The sequence below is a fragment of the Strigops habroptila genome, chromosome 10, assembly GCF_004027225.2.
Source record: "Strigops habroptila isolate Jane chromosome 10, bStrHab1.2.pri, whole genome shotgun sequence".
NCBI lineage: Eukaryota > Metazoa > Chordata > Aves > Psittaciformes > Psittacidae > Strigops > Strigops habroptila.
This window is the reverse complement of record NC_046359.1, coordinates 18409610-18434083: the sequence shown is the minus strand read 5'-3', so window position 1 is coordinate 18434083 and position 24474 is coordinate 18409610. Positions and strand designations below refer to the sequence as shown.

At 36.4% G+C, this 24474-nt stretch overlaps 1 protein-coding gene across 1 annotated transcript in view; it reads right to left on the bottom strand.

Moving 5' to 3' along the window:
* Positions 1–24018, bottom strand: part of WDR64 (WD repeat domain 64) — a 66002-nt gene extending 41984 nt beyond the window's left edge. The window contains exons 1-9 of the mRNA XM_030499952.1: positions 23871–24018; positions 23027–23157; positions 16085–16187; positions 15457–15560; positions 13026–13055; positions 6905–7003; positions 5077–5291; positions 4456–4590; positions 1632–1711 (exon numbers count right to left, since the gene is read on the bottom strand). Of these exons, the coding sequence (XP_030355812.1) occupies positions 1632–1711; positions 4456–4590; positions 5077–5291; positions 6905–7003; positions 13026–13055; positions 15457–15560; positions 16085–16187; positions 23027–23157; positions 23871–24018 (1045 nt within the window). The remainder of the gene's footprint in view (positions 1–1631; positions 1712–4455; positions 4591–5076; positions 5292–6904; positions 7004–13025; positions 13056–15456; positions 15561–16084; positions 16188–23026; positions 23158–23870) is intronic.
* Between the last annotated feature and the right edge of the window lie 456 nt (positions 24019–24474).

Sequence of the window (24474 nt, the reverse complement as noted above, 5' to 3'; positions counted from 1 at the left end):
TTTCTCTTCTTCTGCTATTCGTGTAAGAATTTTCAGTGTGTGACAGAAACTTTTATTAGTTCCTGTGTAATTGACCTGTACAATTCAGACACTTCAAGCTGGTTTTATTACTACAGTAATAAATATTAAATAATAATATTACAGTAAAATCCTCCAGTTTTATCTGTAGAAATACTAACCACATTCTGTTTTATAGGGCCTTCCTACTTTATGGCATCAGTAAATTTCTCCAGACTACTTTTTGTGACAAGGTAATCAATGTAAATAAGATCTCCTCCAAGGCTGAACTTCAGAATTTTCACTAATGACTTTGCTATAGCCCTATTGCTTTCCCTTTAAATCTTGTGTCTAGAAAATCAATAGAACTGTCTAGCATTTCTTTTGATATCTGTCACAGTTTTCTCTTTGTTAAACTGCTACAATTCACTTTGAATTGCATTATTTCCCATGTCTAAGTCTTCCACCCCCTCAAGTTTATTTTACTGTCTTGCATATTATCAAGGCTGGACAGCAGAGCCTTGGCCATTTTCTTTTTAACTATGGATGTAACAATTGCTGTGCTGGCTATTGCAATGTTTAAGAAAGTTTTAAGCAAGGTTCTCATACTTAAGTCTCAGAGATACGTAGCATCAATGTCACTCCAGGGCACCACCCTCTCAGACAGAATATACAAATAAGACTGATGCCATATTTCAGTCCTGTTTCTGCAGCACAAAATATGACCACTGCCATAGAAAGGCTCATAAAATTATCAGATAACTGGGAAGAAATTGATGCAAGAGTGCTATTTCTGCAGTCTGCTTTGGGAGAAAGAACAAACAGTTAAGATTTGGGGAAAAATTATCAGAGAGAAAAGCAATGGAAAGTACTAAGATGGGCCAATGTGATTGCTTAACACAGGAAAGAATGGCCAAAGAGTAATAGGAAGGGATGGAAGCCCTGCTGATAATGCAAGGAATAATGTGTATAACCTGGCCAAGACCACCACTGTGGCTTGGAAAGGTGCCTTATGGTAGTTCAACATATTGTTTCTCCTGTTTTATTATATGAGAAGGCTGCATGGACATCTCATAGCAGCCTTCCAATATCTGAAGGGGGGCTACAAGGATGCCAGAGCGGGACTGTAGTGATAGGACAAGGGGTAGTGGATTCAAACTTAAACAGGGGAAGTTCAGGTTAGCTATAAGAAAAATGTTCTTTACTGTGAGGGTGGTGAGTCACTGGAATGGGTTGCCCAAGGAAGTTGTGAATGCTCAATCCCTGGCAGTGTTCAAGGCCAGGTTGGAAGGAGCCTTGGGTGACATGGTCTAGGGTGAGGTGTCCCTGCCCATAACAGGGGGGTTGGAACTCGATGATCTTAAGGCCCTTTCCAACCCTAACTGTTCTATGATTCTATGATACTTGATTCCAGTCCAGACTGAGCCCTTGATAGAATCCTGTCAGGAAGTATGTCTTTTCAGAGTAAGGCTCCCAGCAATTACAAGGAAGACCTCTATTTCCTATAATTTAAGACACTATCTTCAGAATTATTTAAATTCTGAAGATACTAACTCAGCTTTACTTGATCTTACTTAACTGGGGAAAAAAATCACAACAGTACAATCTCTTGGGAAAAAAAACCCAATACTTACCACCAGTGACAATGAGTTTTGCTTTTCTGCAGTATGTGAAGGCATTGACTCCTTTAGGGACAGAAAATTCCTTTACAGGTCTGTAACCATTAATAAAAAAAAAATTATTAATAATTACAGGTAAGAAACATTAGGAAAATACAGTCTACAGTCATTCCACCTTATTTTTCTATAGTATATAGGATAGCTGTTTGCATAATGTATACAATCTCTTGTTAAAAGCAAATTGATTTATAACAGTGACTTATATAGCCTTACAGTGATACTAGCATCAATAAAATAAGAACAGGGTGCACTTTCCATTAAAGTAATAAATCTCTGATTTGAACATCTGAATCCTTTATCAGTCATACTCCAAACAGGGTACTAAAATGGTAGCTGTTGCCAAAGTAAGCCCTCACACACATCTCCATGCTTAAAGCAGTTCATCACTGAGGAAAGTATCAAACCAACTGCCTTTGCCCGTTTCATACATGAAGCGTATTGTGGCCTCTATTTTGCATGAAGTGCAGCTACTTTTCTGCTTCTTATGTATAATTGTATAATGCACACCCTCTGTTTTATCTATTTTGTGTTGTATAATAACACAAAGAGACCACAGGTTTCTGGAACTCAGCTGAATTATTCTGCTGTATTCACTGATAAAGCACAGGAATTCAAACAGCCGACACGGACTGAGATTAACACAGTGTCCCTTCCAAACTCATCCTTTGAGTGACTTCTGCTTGTCTCTCCATGTTGCATAGATTCCTGCGATTAAGTGAATATTTTCTTGATCTTTGGCCTTAGCAATAGCATGACTAACACCCATCTCTCCCAGGAAACAATGACTGTCAATGTAAATAAGCTGTACAGAATTAAATGGGTACACATTTAAATTTTTTCTTTGAAATCCAGACAAATAGGTAGTTCATTTATTCCAGGCTAAAGTGTAACCATAAATATTGAAAACATTACTGTGGATAACAGTAAATTTGATAAAAGACTCTGGAAACTTTGAAGATTAATGAAAGACCTTGTTCTTTCTAGGCAGGTATGAATAAAAGGCTGTTCACTCCCTATTACATAGAAGGAGCAAAGCTTTCTTTCCAGACCTCTGAAAGAGGACTCTCAATTCTCTTGATGGTATAAAATAGCAACTAATTGATACAAATGTGTGTCAGATTTCATCAGGATTTATTATGTTTTTCCCTTAATTCTTCAATTTAATACTTCTATATAACCCTCTACTGGCTCTTTAATGAACAGTCTTGATACTCTTCCAACATCAGCGTGAATAAGGGCTTCTGGCAGTGTGAAGTCCTGCCCAAGTCATGGCCTTGCAACAGAAGCACCCTGTGATCCCAACTACACCCCCTCATTTTTAGATACTTTACAAGAAAAGATTATAACTGCTTATCAGCCATTATCCACAAAGAAACTAAACAGTCACATAGGAGATAAGATCATTGCATTCCTCTTCAAACACAATAACAATTGCTTGCTGCAATGTTAACTGGGGACATTTATTTTGTTGGCACCAGTAAGTCATATGTTTCAACCATAATTATGTATGAAATGGGCATTTCAAAGTAATTTGATCTATGCCTATTTTTCGGGCTATTAATTTCATTTTAACAGCTGTGTAATTTTTCAGTTGTCTAAATATAATTTCATTGAGGTGCTGCATGAAACTGCTTAGAGAAATATATTTATTGCAGTTGGAGACAAAATTGTCATCAATGTTAAATGGAAAACACCTACCAAGATATTTATGGTTCATGTTCTGTAGTACAATGTATGGTGGTAGCATATACTCTTTTGACTATACTTTTGGCTCTGCAGTCTTTGTTTTCTTTCTCGTCAAATTAATTCCAAGACTCTTAACAAAATCAAATGGGATTTCTCAGCTTTTCTTCTTACACAGTGTATGACCTTGGACAAGCTGTAAGCATATTTCACTTCCCTATCCCCAACAGACATGCAATGCTCATAAAACATAAAATTATTAGATTGATGCAAGAATTACTATGTGAATATTTATGGCCTGTGTTATACAAGACATTAAACAGATTACCATAATTGTTGTTACTAGCCTTCAAAATCTATTAATCTCTAGATGTAACTTACAGAGGAATTGTGAAACTGATCTGATGTTTACAATGCTTTGAGATATTTGAATGAACAGTTCTATCTGTAAGTCATTCAAGTTCCTCTTTACATCCAATCATCTTTGTATTATTGGTTTTCTAATTGGGATATAAACTATTCTAAAATCATAGACTAGTAAGGCTTGGAATCAGCTCTAGCACTAATGGGCCATATGAATAAGGATATGGCACAAATAAGGAGGCCACAATCTCTTTCCTGCATAGTAAATCCATTTCACAGCCCTCAGAATAAGAAAAAAGTTTTTTTTGCTTGTGTTTTAAATTGTCTTAAGCTTGTGTAACTGAAATCGTGAAATTCAAACTGTAAATGAAACTTAGATATATTTTTGTATGCATATAACTTTTAAAGAATGGATACATGATATACAGGTAACAAAGCAATCATTTTTCTAACTAAAATTAGCCTGCTGAGGAGAAGTTGGAGCAGACAACACTGCCAACACAACTTATTTTTAAGGGTTGTGAGTAATGAACATATATGGACACTTGTCTCCTACATCAAAAGCTAACAAACAAAAACGTTATGCATTTAAGCAGTTGTATTTTTGTTTGTATTAACAATGCTTATAGAAAAGACAACTTCCGTACAACAAGATGGCATCTTGCAAGGCACTGATCTCATGCAAAGTTATAAAGCAAAAGGTCTGTTTTTTCAGAAGATGTCATATACTTACAAGTTGTCCTCTAGTCGCTTTATGTCATCCAAAACAAACGAACAAATGCTGTCTGAGGAGCAGGATCCAAAACAATTTAGGTCAGTAATATACTTAACTTTCATAACCCAGTCATCATGTAGCTTGCGTTTAACACTAGGGATATAAATTGAGATGTTATTAGGATATACTAGCATCAACTGTAATATGCCCATAGGGAGACAGGCATTTTTTCTGTGAGATTATACATAACCTATGCTAAAATTTAACATCCAGGGCAGATATAGAGCCAGTCTTCCAGCTCAAAAGCAAGCAGAGCTAAAGTTAGGATTGAATCATGCACTTCTCTATTTGCAATTATGTTCCCATGTCCATTATGCTGTGCCTATGTCAAACTGAATAACAGGAATTGTGAATTATTCCATGGAAGTTGAAAGTTCTCTTGTAAGATCCCCTACTGATAATGATGGCAGTTCCTTCACACAGCAGTAAGCAAATCATACTTACTGCAGTTTGAAAAATTATTTTCTTTGGTAGATGGGGTTAATTTACAGACAAAAGCTAATCCTCCATTTACGCCAGAGAAAACCCAAATAGAAAACCAGTTGCTGGACTGATAATATTTTATGTTAAGCAACTTACATGTGAAAAGTTTTGGAGTCCAAGACCTGAAGTTGTGATGCTTTTTTGCTTTTACATTTTTTTAATGCCAAATGATCACTGGTCACAGTAAGCAGATAAACATAACCCTTATCATCTCCCATTAGGATAGTATCCTTAGCCACTTGCTTTGGCATAGTCACCGTGCAAACACAGAGCAGGCAATTTTCCATTGGTTTGATGACAAAGCAAATATTCTGTGAAATATGGTAGGTAGTTTATTAGATATTGCACACAAGCCCTTAAGTTGACTGAACATCATGCTTATCTACCTATGTCACCATTCAATTCTTGACTTTGTTTATTCAAGCTCCCCCTGTGATAGCTGTTTCCTGGTATTAGAAACTCACAGAAGATCATCACCAAGTGAAGTTACATGCAAATTTCAAGGATTTCAATGGGGCTTTATTTTATAGGTTACCTTTTCCATTTCAGTGAGGAAATATTAATCACAAATTTTAGGGAGGATCTCACCATGCTAAGTGGAATGGTGTATTTGCTAAGACTCTATATGGTTTCCTGTTCAAAAATAAGATGCTGTCTAGAAGAAAATGGGAAATAGCCAAATTAAAGAATTATTCAAACCACAAAATGCAGCAGTAACACAGAGAAAGAAATGATATTTGAATCCTAATTATTAATACAGCCTGGGAGAACCAAGTGTACTTATGAGGGAAGGTGTTTCAATTTTCAGGAATTTAGATAGTGGGAATGAATACAGCTGCATGCCACTGTGGTATTTTGCTGGACTGAGAAGGTCTGGGAACGGGATTTTGGGTCATCTGCATTATGCTGTTCATTGGTTCTACTGTCTGACTCCATCTGTTGTTTGATTAAACCATCCTTGCCAACCTAAACTGGCAACTGTTCACATGCCATAGGAATTAACTGCTTCACTGTTGTCCATGTAACAGAAACATTAAAGAGACATAACAGATGTAGAACTGTCTATATGTTATTTCTGTGGTCTTGAAAGAGAACTGCTCCTATTCAGTCATAGTCATAGTCAGGACACTTTCAACTCTTGCTGATGTAATGACTGGAGGAAACCTGGAGAATAATGAGTGGAGAATAAATTTTTGAGCCTTCCAAATTGGATTGACAGAAGAACTTCCATTCACCTGTCTGAGCATGCGGAACATCTTGTTAATATTGAGAACAACAACAAAAAAATCCTAAGACTTGATCTTATTCTAAAAATATTTACTTTGCTTACCTTCTCAGACAACTCAGAACTACTGAGAAAAGTCCAAGAAATATACAGGAAAAGGTATGGATCAGAAATCCTTTCAAAAATTCTATTTAGTAATAAGGCATTCAAGAGAACTTTAATGGTTTGGACATACGTTATCAATATCAAGATGCTTTTGCTTTTGGAAAGTCCTGAACAAAATGGAGGATATGAAGAAATATTTTCTTTAAATCAGGAAGTTACCTCAAAAGATTCTATGTTCAATTCCATGGAAAACCTGAGCTTTGATTCCTAATACATTCTGAGATATACATATGCAGGTGCACATGCATTAGATGTACATGTGTACACATATGCATTAGGTGTACGTAGAAAATAAATTCTTTGGGGGTTTGTTTGCAACGTAGTACAGAATTTTCCTCTTTCTTTCAAGTTTTTAAGACTCTTTAATAATCCCATTTGGTGCAAAGTATAAATTCCACTGTTTCATGGAGTTTCTACAAAGAAAAAATTAATGCCTTCATTCTGATAGAACAAAGGGAAGTGAATTTATATTGAAAACAAAGGCTGATCTTTTTCAGGTGTCCTCTTTAACATTTGCCTGATCCAATATAATACCTGACTTTTATAGTTCCAGATGATGACTGTCCTTTCAGTTACAGCCACGACACATTTCAGCTGAGAGAGGAAATCACACCCAGTGATCCAAGCAGTATCCTGATGAAAAGAAAAAAGCTAGCTAAAGAAGGGTTTTCTCTATACCTCTATATACAGATCTTAATGTAAAATGATTTCTCCTGCAAAGTGTAAGATTAGAGACTCAAATTCACTACCACACAGGCCAGAATTTTGGGTTTGGTTGGGTTTTTTTTGAAACATTAATAGATAGCTGATTTTTTTTTCTCCAAAAATGTAATGGACCTTCCTATATGAGAGTGAGATTGAAATGGAATATGCTCCATTTGCTATGTCTGCAATGGCACAATTAACTATTATTTTAAAATAATTAAAAACATTTATAAAATAACACTGACTGAAACATCTTTCTTTTCAAGATTAAAGTGATAACGAAACATTTGATACAGATTTAAACAACACTGTTATTGCAGTTCTTCGAGTAAGCTATACCCACCTGTAATCTCTAAAAATTAGTTCCAGTGGAAGTACTTGACGAAGAGTTAAAACAGGGACCTACGTTGCTAAAAATACAGTTTACATCCACAAAGTGAGTTAGGGAGCAAAAATCACAATACTAAACCCATGGTGAACTGAAGGCAGCTGATGACACTTCTGCTTTTATTTCCATTGTTGAATGCAATATTGGTTGACATGGTGATGTCAACACTATTGCAGGAGAAAGCTTCTTTCCTCCCTAATGGCCTGTGGGCAAGTGATGATAATACATTTACAAGGACTTCCTCTGCTGTTTTCTACAATAACATGTGGAAAATGTCAGTCCTGCAGAGGCCTTATAGATTGCTTGGTAATTCTTATGGACGACTTTGTTAACTGTGGATTTTTGGGGTCCTTAAAATAGTCTCCAGAGAACAATGACTAGCTGGTGTTGCAAAGCTGATTTTACACTTGTAATTAAGCCACTATTTTGTAGTGCTGGCTTGTGATGATGCAGTCAAAGTAACAGAGCTGCATCTTGCAAAGGTTTTGCTGGCTATCACATGTACTGAGATGGTAGAGAGGCAAAAGAAAAATCAAAACCAAGCAGTAAGGAGAATCTTTGCATTTGAGTTCTTACAAAGTCTAAGCGGCAGATGTCCCTTTGCTTTCTTTTTGTGTTGTAGTTGAATTTTAGGCAATAAAACAAGCCCTGATGAAAGGACTTAAACTCAAAACTGTATTTCACATACTTGCCTAGAAATACAACCAAGAATCTCTGATACTACTTTGAAATTGTTAAACAAAACAAATCACATTACAGGACAGTGATCTGAGAAGGCATGACTACTCCTTATGTACAGATCGAATGTCCTCTCTCCATGAGAAGTTATATGCAGTCCTGGTAACTGAATCTTTCCAAGTTGGTCAGTATGTGCCTTGAGAGGGGACTTATCCCAGCTGAACACAAAGTATTTCTCACCTATCTGGGAGAAACAGCTCAGTTAACCTGTGAATATAATCTTGAAAGTTAGAAGAAAGTCCGATGTCTGACAACAGTTAAGGAAGAATGAGTGGGAAAGGCTAGACATTAGCTTGGCAACTCAAAGGAAACATCTTCATCATACTTAAATGTATTTTAGGCATGTTAGCTCAAGGCTAATATTCTGTTTTCCCACACTGGAGGTCAAATTCAAATACTTTGAGAACATAAGACAGAGTGAAAATGGCTGTTCTCATTCAGGCTGGCAGGGGATATGCTCTTGGGACACAATTTACTAATTCTAATGGAGGAATTACACAAAATATTGGAACAATGATGTTGACATGTCCAGCAGTGAGCTACCATTTTTCAGAGATGTTTCTTTAAATGTTTCAAAGAGCAAATGTTTTCCTCTAACCTCTGCCTCAAGGCTTGCTTTCAAAGTCTACTCTTCTGAAGCTTTCTTCTAGAGAAGCTATAAGTCACCTTTTCAACATACTGTGAAATACTGTCTCTTTCTTCTTCTTCTCCCATGTCTACCTGGAGGTAAAAATGCACTGGGTATTTACTGGGTGCTGGCACCTGACACTGAGACTTCTGCGTTTTTCCTTCAGCAGAGACCAGTGCCCCTTCCACAGGATAGAATAACTGAATAGAGAAAGCTAGATCCTTTTTCGCTGATGGTAGAAACAGATGACGAGGACCCTTTGCCCTTTTCAAAATCTGATATAGCCACTTGAGTCAATTAATTCATTTTAGATTTTCATACACAGAGATAAATGAGATTCAACCTTTCACACCCGGAAGAAATGAGAAACATTTAACTTTCCACAACTAAGTAACTAAACTTTACAAAATTTAGTTAGTTCTTAATTACATTGGCATCTAAGTTAGTCTATATACTTACACTTTTCAGGGCCTTAATAGTCTCTACCTCCCACCAATCTACAGAATAACTTTATTTCCAGTTTTATTATACAATTCTGGATATCAGTTTCTCCCTCACAATTCTCTCCATGTAGCTAATGATGCTGAGCCACCAAACATGGTATGGCCATGGGCTTCAGCTTCCCTCTCTTGTCACGACATCTGTGACTACAAAACCACACTGTCAAACCAGAACTTGCCAACAGTTAGTCGTTAGGCACCCATGCATTGCTATCTAAAGGTACCTTAATGCTTAGCATGTTCTCAGGAAAAACCCTTCTTTCACCAGTTTGAGGACTATTACTCCCCTAAAGAGTTAGCAGTGGAAGGATAACAGATGCTGGAATAACTTGTGCCTTCCGTTCTGGCTGGTTTTACTCCAAATAGGAACAAGTGTATGTAATTCATCAAGGGAAAGGCCTGCTTGCAGTTAAATAAACATTTCAAAACCAGTCAAGGAAAATTCAGCTTGATCTTTCTTTTCCAGTGAAGCATCCTAGCCATTGTACTGTAGCATCCACTGGCTTAGAGACATGATTATCATTGAGACACTATTTCACTAAAAAGGAGAGAAAAACTGACAGAAATTACAACCTAAGAAGCATTAAACCCACTTCTGGTTTGAAGAATAAACAAGAATGCCTGTTCATATGAAGGTTTTTTTAGAAGATCTATACATCAGGAGGAAAATGTTGGCCAAGACAGATTTTTTTCTAAGATTCTCCTCTCTATAGAAGATATATATTCTAATTACCAACTATGAGTCTAAAAACGTAGCTGAAAAAATCAGGTTTCAAGACGTAACATGCAATTTTTGTATGCCAGCAGAAAGCAAGAATTAGTAAAACATACTCCAAATTTACTCTCTTTCCTTTTGTATTATAGACATATATATACACTATATTTATATGTTCTATTTGACAATATAACAGCAAAAGTAGGAAAAATGTGTTTATTGACCAATTTATTAGAAGTTGTCAATCAGAGAAAGATCCAGCATAGAGAAATTGAAGTTTCCTGGAACAGGCAGCAATAGAAGTGTTTACACATATATAACTGAATCATTCTTTAGATTGTCTCTAAATTTGTCTCTAATAATTCCAGTGGAACTACTTAAATTACACCAAAGATCAGTGCTTATACTGGAGAGACCACTATAATAAGTGAGATTGGCTTCCTGCATAGCATGCTCCAGAGAATGTCCACTGAGAATTTTAGAAGCTAACAGAGCCAAAGATTGCTCAAGTTAGCTAGCACTGCCTTCCAGGCCAGTTCTTGCTCCAGGACCTCAGCCTGTGGAATAAACAGGCTGTGGAAATAGTAGAGCACGATGCTCCATTCTTAAGATCCAAAATGAGTATTTTATTTATGCTTCTATTCTTTCCGTAGCTTGATCAGTTAGCTAATGCCAGTATAGATGATGATGATGTTAAACCAGATGAAAATGGTATAATTGTAGTGAGAGAAGAATGGACTGTTATTTCTGCAGATCTGAAAAAGAGGAACGTAAGCCCTGCAAGGCAAAGGCAGCTTTCTGTCTTTAGCTATTCAGAAATTAATAATAAGGTATTATTCATAGTTGACCATTATAACCATTTGGTGCTGAGATCTTCAACTAGTATAGTTCACCATAGTTTTAATAAGTAAATGGTGGGTGATGATTTACAGTCACATAAGATATTGTCCTTTGACTTTTAATAAGTGTTTAGATAAAAACTATTAAAATGCAAAACTTCAATTTTAATAACCATGCTTTACAATATATGAATTGTGATCTGTTTCTAGAGATATCATTCTCAAAGAATCCTCATGTTAATAAATTTAATAACATAATTTCAACTGTCTGGAAAGTGGAATTTATTATCTCAAAAAAAAAAAAACAGAATTTTATTTCATTACAATTTGGAATAAGGATAATAAATATCAATTTTAAGAACATAAAAGCTTAAAATATTATGTTCTGCAAGCATCAAAATCTTTTAACAACCATCAAAAAGTTCAGGAATCTTAAGCCCAGTAACAGTCATTTTAATGCTATTTTTCAGTGCAGTAGTTAGAGGAAGGATGAGAAGGAAGTAAACTGGCTAAGGACATGACCATTCAGTGCAAACACATAAGAATGTTAGATAAGATCGCCTACTCCCTAAGACAAGGCAGAGCACAAAGAGGGAAGTTTTTAACTATACCACCTGAAAAATTCACAATTCTGATACCAAAAAAGTGAATATAACAACTATAGAAGTAACAAGACATAACCAAATACCATTAAATCTTTCAGATACAGAGCCAGAACGATTTCATGGGGTTGTGGACATGGGTTTTCTTTCTTCATTGACTGTCAGCTCCCCAGTCACTTAAATGTTCCTGGGAAGCCAAAGATTTTCCCCTGAAAGACTTTAGACCCTGTGGTAGAGACTGCCGTGCTCAGCAGTAATGATCCTAACCTATCTAGTGATCCCCAGCAGCAATGATCATCCATCCCCAGGGGGAGAAATCCAAACCATTTCTAACCTACTTCTTCCTTTCCCTTGGGAATTCTGAAAAAGTGGAAACATCTCAGTTGGGAAAGGATGGGAGAGTGGCACATAACAACAGAGAAAGCAGATCAGGCTAGGCCCCACAGATCTGCTGCAGAACTGAAGTGGGTGCTCACAGATACTAAACAGTGTTATCTGTAGATACTGAAAGTACCAGTTTTAGTATTGCATTTGTTTGGAATCATTGGTATTACAACATATTACTGAGAGATACCATTATGTTAAACACATCCTCCTTTCACACTTTTTATGGCAGAGATGTCCTTCAAGGGTGCCTAATTCTGCCATGGCTGCCACAGCAGAAAGACCTCCACATCCGCTGAGGAATCATTCTAAGATTAGTGCTTAGTGCTAAGAGAGGAAAAGGACCCTGCAGCCACATGCTGCCCACTGCAGTACCAGGCTGGTGCTTCAGCTTCTTCCAGCTTCTTCCTGATGCCATCTCTAGGGACAAGCATTATTCTGATCTCACCTTTGTGTATTTGGACAGAGGAAGTTGTTCCTGCAAGCAAAGCAGGAACAAACTACTAAATTAAATGCAATCCAGGCCCAGAGCTGTTTTCTGAGGTGGAGTAGTAGGACCTGTGGTCTGGAGTACTTCTATGTATATTGCTTTTTAGAAAATCCACAATATGTGGGAGATAATCAACAAAATGCACCGCCCCCTGACACAAGATACCTACACGGACTTTAAGGGCAAGGGGTCATAATACTTCCTTCAGACTGGAAAAGCTCATTACCTAAAATCTGTACTGATACTCCCATGGTAAAAACGAGCTTTTAAAGTATATCCTCTGTAGCCAACCAATCTATGTAGCAAGATGTAGAACTGTTTTTCACAAATGAACTTACTCTTTTTCATATTTCAATTTTACAGTGACAATTGAAGTGCTGGATCTTAGAAGAAAAAATTCTGGAAACCTAACAGGTAAAGGACAATTTGGTAGAAAAAGCATCATTTATCTGAGGTTTTTTGTGTCAGAAGAGAAATCAAGATATCAATTGTTTCTATAACTGAAAGGAATACATTGAACCTGCTGGACCTATGGCACCCTATGACAAATTATGCAGAAGTCTCAAGGTTGGCAGTAGCATTAGAATAATGCTAAGTTTCTAATTATTTCACTTTAGTACCTGCTGATTTTTACTTAATTTCACAGAAGGAGGAAAACGAACTTACTTCAATAGAGGTGTTCGCCAGAACCTTCATCTAGAAAAAACCCAAACAAAAATATGTTATCAGAATAACAAGTTTGCAATTAAATTAAAAGACTGAAGACAGACAGCTCTCCTCTATCAGGTAGAACAGAACAATAATACTCAACAGAAAGAGTTTGCAGTTACGGTCTTCTGAGAAAGATCTTCAACCTACCTACTCGTGTGCCCCCTATATAGCAAGGAACTGAAAAAACCCACTCTCTTTCTCTCACAGTGGTTTTTTTTTCGGTTTGTGTGGGGTTTTTGGTGGTGCGGGGTTTGTTCTGATTTTGAGTTGGTTTTTTTGTTTCATATTGTTAGGTTGGGGTTTTTTGTTTGGCTTGGGTTTGTTATTTTTTTAAATTGAAGTGAGCAAAATAAGTAAAACAATACAATTTTTTTTACTGTGGAGTAATGATCAGCTGTTCTGATAGAAATGTGCTTCTAATGGTCCTTCACAGCTAGAACAGCTTCAAATCCTGGAAGAGGTAGGATGCGCCATATAGAAACCCAAGCTAATGCTGGCTGAGATGACACGTCTACTAGTGCCAGCAAAATACCAGGTACAAGTAGCATTTCAGGCTGCAAATAAGAGTACCCATGGCACAGCATCTTTCAGCAAAGTTAACTATTGGTGAACAGTGTAGTGTATGGCTCTGAAGTGTTTGAAGTCCCAGGGTGATAGGCATACCTGTCACCATCATCCAGTAGAGACAGGATTGCCTGACCAAATATTCATCCATGTACATGGAACATGCTGACTTCTGTAGGATATACGTGCATCCAAGAACACCTTATGTTTAATAATCTTTAAAATGTGACAACTATGCAAAACCAAGCCTCTCTGTGTATTTGTCAATGCACTGCTCATGAACTCATATTTTGGCCCCTTCACCCAGAGCACAAGTCCTACGAAGCAGCATCTTCATATTCTCTTACCAATATGCTGCAAAGCCAAACTTGAGAAAACAACCCACTAGCTGAGATTTTAATGCCAGCTCTTTTCAAATCCTTGGTGTTTGAGAGAAGAAGAATGATGCAAAAGTTGCCAACTCTATATGTGCCTTTGTGATACAGAGTCATATTCTAGCAAGAGGACTCAAAATGATTGCAATGATGAACTAAAGTTTTCTCTTGCTTGCATGAAGATATATTAGAGCAATTCTAATGAAGTTAAAAGTCGTTTGCTCAGATCAACAGAGATCAGAGATCATATCATGAGTAAATCACTGCTGTTGTAATGCCTTAGTCATTTTCAGAACATACAGTTTTATCAGTGAGGTTTGAGGTCTAATTCACTGCATTAAGCTGCTGGGTATAAGATCATTTACACTGCAGTCACTGATGTCAGAGTGACATCAGTCCAGTCTATGAGGAGGCAGCAATTCAAGTTGAAAACAGCATGGGGAAGTAGGGGGTGGGGAAGAGAGCTATTTTTAACATAATACTTAGTGCAATTATTTTTTGCAGATAGAGGGATAATACATCAAAGGACAGAGAACTAGGCTTTCAAATAAATTGTTTTAGTATTTACCAAAACTGCAGTACCGCTTTGTTGCCTAATCATCCACAGGAGTACTTTCTTGTGTTACATGCTCCTTTCATAAGCATTATGCACTAATTAGCTAAAACCCCTAGAAAGGATTAGTGCTGCATTAAAGCTTTACTGTATTGTCTGAAACAATTTTTATCAAACTGATTGTATGAAAATTGTTCAAATGTAAAGTGTCAATGAGTATAGATGTATGATGTACCTCGTAGCATCTAGAAGTGTGTACCTCTGCATAGCAATACGATAATCTGGGATAATAATTTCCAAATTCTACTTTAACAGCATCTTAACCCGAACTTCTACTTAAAACGGTGCTCTTCTAGAGTTTGCTGATAAGGGAGTAACTGCAAAGCAGTATCATATAGACTGACAGAAAATTCAAGACTTTCAGGCTTCTAGATGTTGCTGTATTGAGTAACTCTTCTTTGCAAACAACTGACAAATATTTCTGCCCATTCTAGATATTTTCAGTAGCTGTAGGAAATAGTTAATTCTCTGGTTTCCACTACAAATGCAAAAGTTAATTCCAATAGCATGTTTTGTGTAAAGGAAAAGTTTTTCTAAAAAGAAATACAGATTATTTTCTATTAAACTATCTTTTGTTAAGAATGTTTTTTATTAGCCATCTCTACTTTCTATCAACTTCTGTGGACTGTTTAGTAGGTTTATAATTGAAAATAGCAGTGTGTATTTCCTACTGTACTTAAAAAAGATAGAAAAAGTTAACTTTAATTAAAAAAAGATACCTACCTTTTTTTTTTTTTGCTTAATGGGTAAGTTTGCGTACTGGATCACAGCTCACTCAGTTCCCATAAATATTGCTTAATGGAAAAATTAAAAAGTTTGTTTGAGTCAGAATTACCTGCTTGTTAAAAACAGTTAGCACTCCTTTCTGAGAGGATGTTACTATGAAATCCAGATTGGGCACTTTCACTATACCTTTAATCGCATCATCTCTCTTCACAACTGTCAATGACAAAATATTACTCTTCATCTTTCAGACACAGAAAATCTAAACAAATTAAACCATAATATCAAGAACATTTTCATTTCTTGAAATGCATACTGGTACCAACTCCAAGACAGTAGTGCATTATATTATACATTATCCTATGCTTGATTTAAGTAATCATGTTTCACCTTCAAATATCACTACTGCATTATGGACGTGCTAGATCTTTTTATATTATTTAAAAATTACAGAAAGGCAAAGTAATAAATAAATAACTGCATAAATAAATACTCTGAGTCAGACCATTCATAATTTCAGAATAATTTAGGAAAATGCACAACTGGGCAAGGCAGCAGTGGAATGTTCAGATGCAGTAAATTTAGTAAAAGAAACATTCTGGAATACCTAAGAAGAAAAAGAAGCATGAATAATAAGCAAAGACAGAAATTCAATCTATCTTATCACTGTACTTTCACTAAAATGTGTAACACACGGCATTAAAAAAAGTTAGTTTTGGATACAAGATGAAGTATGTTACCTGTATGAGTAATCTGCTTTTTTTTGGATAGAAGAAAAACCATGTTTTCTTCTTTCAGCTGGGAAGACATGCCATCACTTTCTCCTAAGAAACAGCCAAAAATCTAAACAAAACAAACCAGAACAAACCAAGCAATTTATAACAAAACTACTTCTGGAATATTTGTTTATATGTATAAAGCCAAATATTTATCTGACATTTTCCTTATTTAATATTCTTTGAGTAAGTTTCCTAGTGTTATTTACCTTAACCTTAGCTGTCAATATGATTTTAGATTGCTGAGGTCTGCTACTAAGGCACAATGTTTCTTGAATGTTTGGAAAGAAGCCAGCACACACAGGGCTTCTAGGAATAAAATCTATCTAATTGATGAAGCTGTTCGTACTGCTTTGCCTTGTAACAATTGTTTGTAAATAATTATCTCCAATTCCCCTTTTCCAGTTAAGCGACTTGTGCTTCCTCAGCCAGATCTCAGCTAGAAGAAAAAACAGTAAAAGGTAGACAAAATAGACTTCTCTGTATTTATAAACTGATAGATTCAAAGCAAAATAGTGACTTAGCCTACACAGAAGAAGAGCTTTTCCATACAGAAAATGTAATTCCCTTTTGCCTGAAAAAAAATTGAATATAAATCTCATTTTTTTTAATTTTTTTTCAGCTAACCCTAAGCCAGGCAATGTTCCACTTTTATTGATCATGACAGAGATCCCTACACAGGATATTCAGGTAAGTAGCTCGTTTCTGTTCCAAGGTGTGATAATACTTCAGCATTTCAGCTCTCCAAACCTCAAGCTCTATACCTGTGTACATTTCCTCAGGAAACAAGTTCAGCCACACTCTGCTCCACAGATTTCTTAATCTCCTTTCTCAGTATATATAATGGACATTATATATGCTCACTTTCATGAGTTCTAAAAGCAATGCCCCTTTGGATGCAAGACAATGCTTTGCACTTTTTTCTAGCTCAGTATTTTTCATGTTATACAACAGAACTCACATTTTTCTTCTTTGAGAGATTCAGATGAACATCTTAAAAAAAAAAATGCTTACACAACATTACTCTTCATCTTTCATTTCACAGCTCCCTCCTTACCATGCACACAATTATTTCTATTATACATCATCAGTCAATACATTATCTGTCTATTATAGCCCCTCACATTCCTCTTTGTAGTTTCTTGTAATATCACCTTGTAACTTTAATGACAGACTAATGACAGACTTTAATGACCTGGTATCAGGTCACTCCCAAATCCTGACAAGATGCCAGATGCAGTGGTTGGGCTAGGCCAGTAGCTGTACTAAAGCCAACAAGAATGGAAGTCATCAGTGAGATCAGTGAGATACCTAAGTGTGCCCTGTTATGCTTCCTGTATACATGAGGTGGTGCCACGTCTGATCTTTTGCTCAGCAGGCAGAACACTGATGCCCAGGAAAGGGCATCTTAGAAATCCCTTTCAGGTGTATAAATGTCTTCTGCTGGCTCCAACACAGAGACAGGGGATACCAATAAGCTCCACCCCATAATGTCTACCAGAGGTTGACAAAGAGCATAAAAGATGAGGCAAAATGCATTTTATATGTCTCTCAGATGATTGGCATTCAAAAAATAGAGCTTTCAAAGCCCCAACTACGTTTAAGAAAGAGATGCAGAGGCCAGTTTCCCAAGACATTGATATCTATAGCTGTTAGACTGTCCAGGATAGGTATTTTAAATTTTGAAGCCAGTATATGACTAAGGATAGATCTAACTAAAGAGAATATTTTAAATTTATTTAATGTTGGGGGTTTTTTTTAAATAAAATAGTGGCCTTTGAGTACGGGTATACTGTTGTGGAGACTGCTGGAAACTTAGGAAACCCTTGAACATGGAGGTACTTGAAAAAGAGAAATGTCAGGAAGAAATAAGAACACTCACACAAGGACGTGATCCTTTAGGTCATGGAAATATATTTGGAAGATTCTGTCAAGCTAAAAAGAGGCCAGATATGAAGAGGTAAATTTGAAAAAAAATAAGATCTGTGAGAGTAGGAACAGAGGAACAAAGGGTCAGGGATAGAGTTCTAGGAAAGGGGGTGGGAGTAAGGAGAGGCAGAGATGATATAAGGGAAATATCAAAGAAACACAGGGACTTGTATCCCTCTTCCTTAACTTTCAAGACTGAGGACATGCTCAGCAGTGCCAAAAGCAGCAGGGGAACTCAGAACAGGGATGAAATACAGTCTTTTTAGAAAAAAAACCAAAACATTAGAAAACTGCAGCACAAACAGCTGAAACCATGATGGCTATTTAGGATGCTACAGAAAGTAACTTATCAATGATACTTGGCTTCATTCCTGACTTTAGTACCTCTTCAGGATTACCTGAACCATTTTGAAAACGTAGAGTTTGTCAAGAAACAAAATTTAAAAAAGACCACCACCACATAATATATAGAATACAAACCAACCCTATTTTATTTTACTAGAACCCATTCAAATAAGCCTGGAAATACCTGGTTTGATGCAACCATTACAGATAGGATGTTACCACAATTGCAGTAGATCAAAAGCTGACCCTGAAGTTATGATTGAGGCAAATTGGGCTTAGACAACAATCAATTGATCAATGCAATGATTGTTCTGTTTCAGTGTAAGATAAATCTGGAGAATTCCAGTAGTCAGCAGTTTTCCTAATTCGGTTTTCAACTTTTTCTCTATACCCTGGCTCTCTATACCCAGACTACCCATAAAACAAATCTTCTCCTTTTGACCTGAAAGGAGCTTAGCTTTATATTCCACAATGTATAGATAGTTTGTAACCATATCACTGTCAGATTTCCCACTAAATGGAAAGAAAATAAAAAACCCCAAAAACTCACTGCAGCTTTTCCATGCAGTATTGTATTTCAAACTGATGGATAATGTTGTTTCAAGGTAAAGAAATCCATGTCAGATTGAAGCTGATTAAATAGTCTGATCTTTGTCTATTTCATAACTGAATTATCACCTCCATCATGAATGAATTTCCATTTACATTATACTAAATATTTCTCCCCACAGGAGAAAATAAATAAAACCTCACATGTTAACACTTTAATCAGGATTCTTTTGAACAGAGAAATAAAAAATATTTCTATTTATTTCACTCCTTACAGCACTTAATATAGCCTCACTGTTATCCGTCTTCTACATGAAATGCATACTGTGAGATGCTGAAGATTCATTGAATGCCACACTCCTCTTTTTTCAGGAAAGTTTATACACAGCTCATTTTAAAAAGCTGTCGTCAGTCAGCTCACACTTGGCAAAATTTGGGGAATGCTCACAGAAATGGTTCTGGGGAATTTTATCCCAAGCAAATCCCACACACATTTCATAAGGAAACTAAAGGGGCTTCACTTCTTTCATTAGACTGCATACTGCGCTTGCTTGTGTAATTATGTAACCCAGGTAACAAGTCTGATTGCATTGGAAACCTCAAGTAAGGTTTTGGAGTCAAAGATGCACATTCCAGTAAACAAACCAAGCTTCCTTCAGGTCTCTTAGAAACTAATGAGCCAGAACATGTGCTGCTGTTCTGCTACCCTAAACAAAGGACAGTTGGTCTAACAGTCACCATGAATTCAGAAGTACTATCCTCAACCAGACCTTGCTTCATACCCATAGAGCAGAGCAGATCTTACAATATATACGATATGTGCCTAGCTTGCCACATCTACACAAGAGACTATGTCACCTCTCTCTAATCCCACACAAAGAGTAGTAAGAAGTTTGAAATGAGGTAGAGAATTTTGAATAGTACAAGAATTTGACTAGTGCTGCAATTATGCAGTTCTTCAGTATGTCTGATGGCAGCTGGCCATTTCAGGAGCTTAGCTTGTACATCATGTACCAGCAAATCCAGAAATGTCTTCCTGTCCCCTATTTTTACAGAATTTCAAAGAAATACTGAGCAGAGCCAGGACTTCACCTTTAAGTTTCCTCTCATGTTGAAAGAGGAGGGAAGAAGGGATGACATACAAGTAGGAGACAGGCAAAGATAAAAGATTTCAAATTTAGCTCGCACAAAGTGAATTTAATAACAGAGGAATTGGATTTGGCCTTAAGTTCTATCTGTTAAAGAGGGCTTATAGGCAAATTCTCTAGAAGGCAGTTATGTGATGTTTAATGTCTTTTACAGGTAACTTTCACAGATTTCCCCCAGGCCTTCATTGAAGAAAACCTTTAATGCCTGACATGAGCAAGGTTTGCGAGTAATGTGACATTGTAATTAAACACAATGCTGAGAGGTATTAATCAGAAATATTCCCATACGAAACCATATTAAATTGAAAAGATTGAACACACTGGTTTTAGGATGGTATTAAGAAATTGTAGGAATTGCTGATAATATGTAAAAAACAGATGTTGGGTATCTTTAAGGTTCAAATAATAATGTGGTGTTCCAGCATAAAATAAAATAAAAATCTGCTGATGAATTGATGGCTTGGGCCACTTGTTAATACCTTGTGTTATGGATTTAATTCCAGCAAGGACTTGTCATATATGTAATGTCACCTATGCTATAGTAGGAAAGTACTCTGTACTGGAAGTTATATCCCATCCATACAATTCTGTTTTCAGGTGAAAAATAAACACAGAATCTTTTAGTAACATATGATATGGATGCTCTTGATAAAGATTGGCTCCAACAACATAAAAATCAGTAATTTTTATAGAGCAGTTGCTTGAAACACTACCCATGGGAAATAACTTAATAGAAGATACTTTTCTAGAACAAGAGTTCATAATTTCTTGTAACGTGCAAAAAACAAAGAGCGACATGTTTAAAGGAAACATGACTGTACTTTTTCACAAGATGTGTAAAACTGTGGATGCTATGAAAGTATCCTTTATAGGTGTGTTGAAAAGTAATTTACAAATGGATAGATCAAAAATCCATGAGGGATATTAAACAGAGTGCAGTTGCAACTCTGGCACAGAAAATCCTTAAGCTATGCACAGCCAGAAGTAAGAAGGGGTGAAACAGAACTACTATTTCATAGTTACCTCATTCTTATACACTTTTTACAAAGATTTGCTATTTATCACCATTAGAAACAGAAAAATTGTTTAAATGAATCTCATCCATCTACAGACTCAAATAATGCATACTGCATTCTTTGGTTAAAACACTCTCTACTAAAATGCTGCCATACCTCTCATGCTTCACATTTATGGGCCAGATTTATCCCTGTGAAAAGGGGAAGAGGAAGGAGAGGAAGCAGAGGAAAGAGAGAAAAGAAAGGAAAGAGAGGAAGCATTTCTGATGGTTTAGCTATAGATAGACTTGTCATGAGAGCACAAATTGCATGCTGCAGTCATAACAGGTTTTGCATTTTATCAATAAGCCTGCGGCCAATGCGTATCACTGAAGTAGTTCAGGAGAAGACCTGGACATACTCAGGCTCCATGTTCCAGATCCTGCTGCCTTGTCAGGAATCTAGTATATCAAACTTTGTGTGAGGACAAGCAGTTCTGGTAGATTGCTCAGTGCTCTTTTTCAAAAAAAGCAGGAAAAAATGTTTTTATTTAGTTAGATCATCCTTAAACATTTATTCATGTGCATCTACGTAATAGGCCCAAGGATCTCCGTTCAGAGAGAATAGATACCAACTTCCTCAACTCATGTAAACCAGGGGAGCATAATTGATGTTTAATAAAGTATTTGATTTGCAAGTTCAGCTACCAAACAGATAGGGGCAGGAAAGAAAAGTAGTTCACCTACAAATAAAAATTTAACTTAAGCAGGCTTCATTTAATTAATTCTAATTAACCTTTCTTATCAGACCTCCAATGACATGCCTTTATGAGGACAGATGCCTCTCAGAGTTCCAAACAGTGGAATAATTAAGATCATAAAAAATTTGGAATAGAAGTCCTGCTTGCTGAAATTATTGGACTGATTTTGTAACCAGTACAGTATGGGCAAATCTTGCTCTTAAGAACCTGCTACAATTAGCAGCATGGATTCTCCCATGTGTTAAGCTGGTTTGCATGTTATATTTAGAAGTCTGAAATTAGACAGAGGTAGTCAGCAGAAAATCCAGTACAGGGAGCTTCTTAGCAAAAACTTATAGAGACAATGTTGTAATTTCAAAATACCCACCTGTTTACCCATGTGAAAAAGGGGGAAAGGCAGGGCTCAGCAAAGGTCTTCCGTGCTTTATCTTTCACTGACATGCTGGCCTGAAAGAACTAGCCCTCACTTTAATGAAATAGGTTAGGGATGCCTCTAGGAATTATTTCGATATTTACAACTTCCACTTACACGGAATACTGATCTTCTGATGCTGAAGTTTCACATCGCAGGTTTTGGCATTAGGAGCATAAGATTTTTCTTACTTAAACTAAAGTTATAAGGGCTAGAAAGAGCTAAATTTCTACAATATTACAAACGCCTTCAGTTCGCAAGGTACATACCAGAATAGACATCATTACTCAAATTTCACAAGAGAAATTCCAAAGACAGATTTTACTCTCCCTTCTTCAAATGTCTTTCCTGGAAATTTGCATTTAATCAACAAACGGACACATGTAAGTTTCTAAATTGTTTATTATCAAGGTAAATATGGAGCCTCTTTCTCAACTTGTCAAAATCAAACATCACTTCTTGAATAGGATAACAGCAACAAGTAAGCTACTCTAAGCTACTTATTCAATCTAGTTTTCATCTACATTAACCAAAACAATACATTTAATTTAATTTTCTAATTTCAAAGGCATATCTCTTTTCCAAATAATATTGTTTTTTGTGGGGGAAATGGTGGCCAGGATAAATAACAACATGAGAGTGCCCCATTATGCCATGGAATACATGAACAGCAGACTCATGAACAACACATAATTAACAGTTAAATACTGTTACCTTTTAAGATTCTAATTGGCTGTTTATATTTAATATAGTTTTAGAAATCCTTACCTCACACCATTCTATCCTTACATCAGGGTTGTTGATGATCTTCCAGAAAAAGGCCTTAACATTATAATTCTTCACTTCTGCACCAAAAAGTGCCTGTGTGGCTGCATAGAACTTTTCATAATCTATCTCATCTGTATGGGAGGAACAATATCCAGAAAGTTAAAAACAGGAAAGCTACAGCTTCCTTCCTTATCCCCCCTACCTACTGGTTTATTTCTCCTTCAATATCAATAGCATGTCAGTTCTAGCTCCTCATACTGTATTCACTGAGGTATTTTGCAAAACAACAAGAAAGTTCAGTCTTAATGTTGAGTCTTTTTAAAACTACCTGATTTGCAATGCATGACAGGAAACAGATAGATAAAAGAACAGGTGACAAATTCTTACCTCCGCTTTCTTCCCTTACTTTCATACCATGAGTCTGATATGTTGTTCTGAACCTAAATGGTGTCTGGGATAAAGTTTATCCTTTCATGCAACAATAGGTACTTGCATTGAGTAAAGCAAACCTTTGCCCTCATTATTTACAATTAAGCAACTAGATTTACATGATTCATTGGGTTTGTGTTTTTACAGATCAGTAGAAACATCACATTGTGCTAACTTGTATATGTGGCAGCTCCACCAATTGTATTTTGTGAACAATAACCATAGCATTATAATTTGACCTGAATCCTAACAGAAGGAGAAAAGAATTTTCACAGTGCAATCTGCCTATTTCCTGCAAAAATCAGTAAGTCACAGTTCGAACATTAATTTGAGGTCTTTCTTATAGTCTTGTCTCTGCCATACCTTCTCTCCATATGAAAATTACACTTTTCCATCAGAAAAAAGTATCTCTTACCATCGTCTTTAATATACAAGCCTAATTTCTCCTTTGTCTTCTGGGTTACTAGTTTTTCAACTAGTTTCTGAAACTCCTTCACAGCGTTCTTGAAATCCAGCAATTCAAGAGCAGAGCAACTCTCCTTATCAGAATCCTTCTCAGACATCTTTTATTAACAGAAGACAAGGTAGATAGAAGATGGTAAGGAAATGTAAGAAGACCTTCTTACAGCCTGGTCCAAGCTGTTTTTCACTTCTTATATCTTAAACTCCCACATGAGTTCATATGAGATGCAACTGCATGACAGGTATACCAAGCATATTAAAGAGGTGACTCAAGCTGGCACCTCAAGCTGGCAAACATAGTATGAACTGCTGATGTCACAACCTCTATTACGTCACGGAATCCTACTGGCCCTAGGTTATGAACCAGAATCACTAATAACCTGTCAGGTGAGATTATATCATGGCATCTCATGCAACTGGTGGTTGAACAGGCACAAACTTTCTCACTTTCAGAGCCAGACAAGGATTTCATCAGGGTTCAATTCTGCTATATCAGGCACCCCATTAGTAACATGAGATCACATTCTCCAGTAACAAAACACCTTTGAGACTAGCTG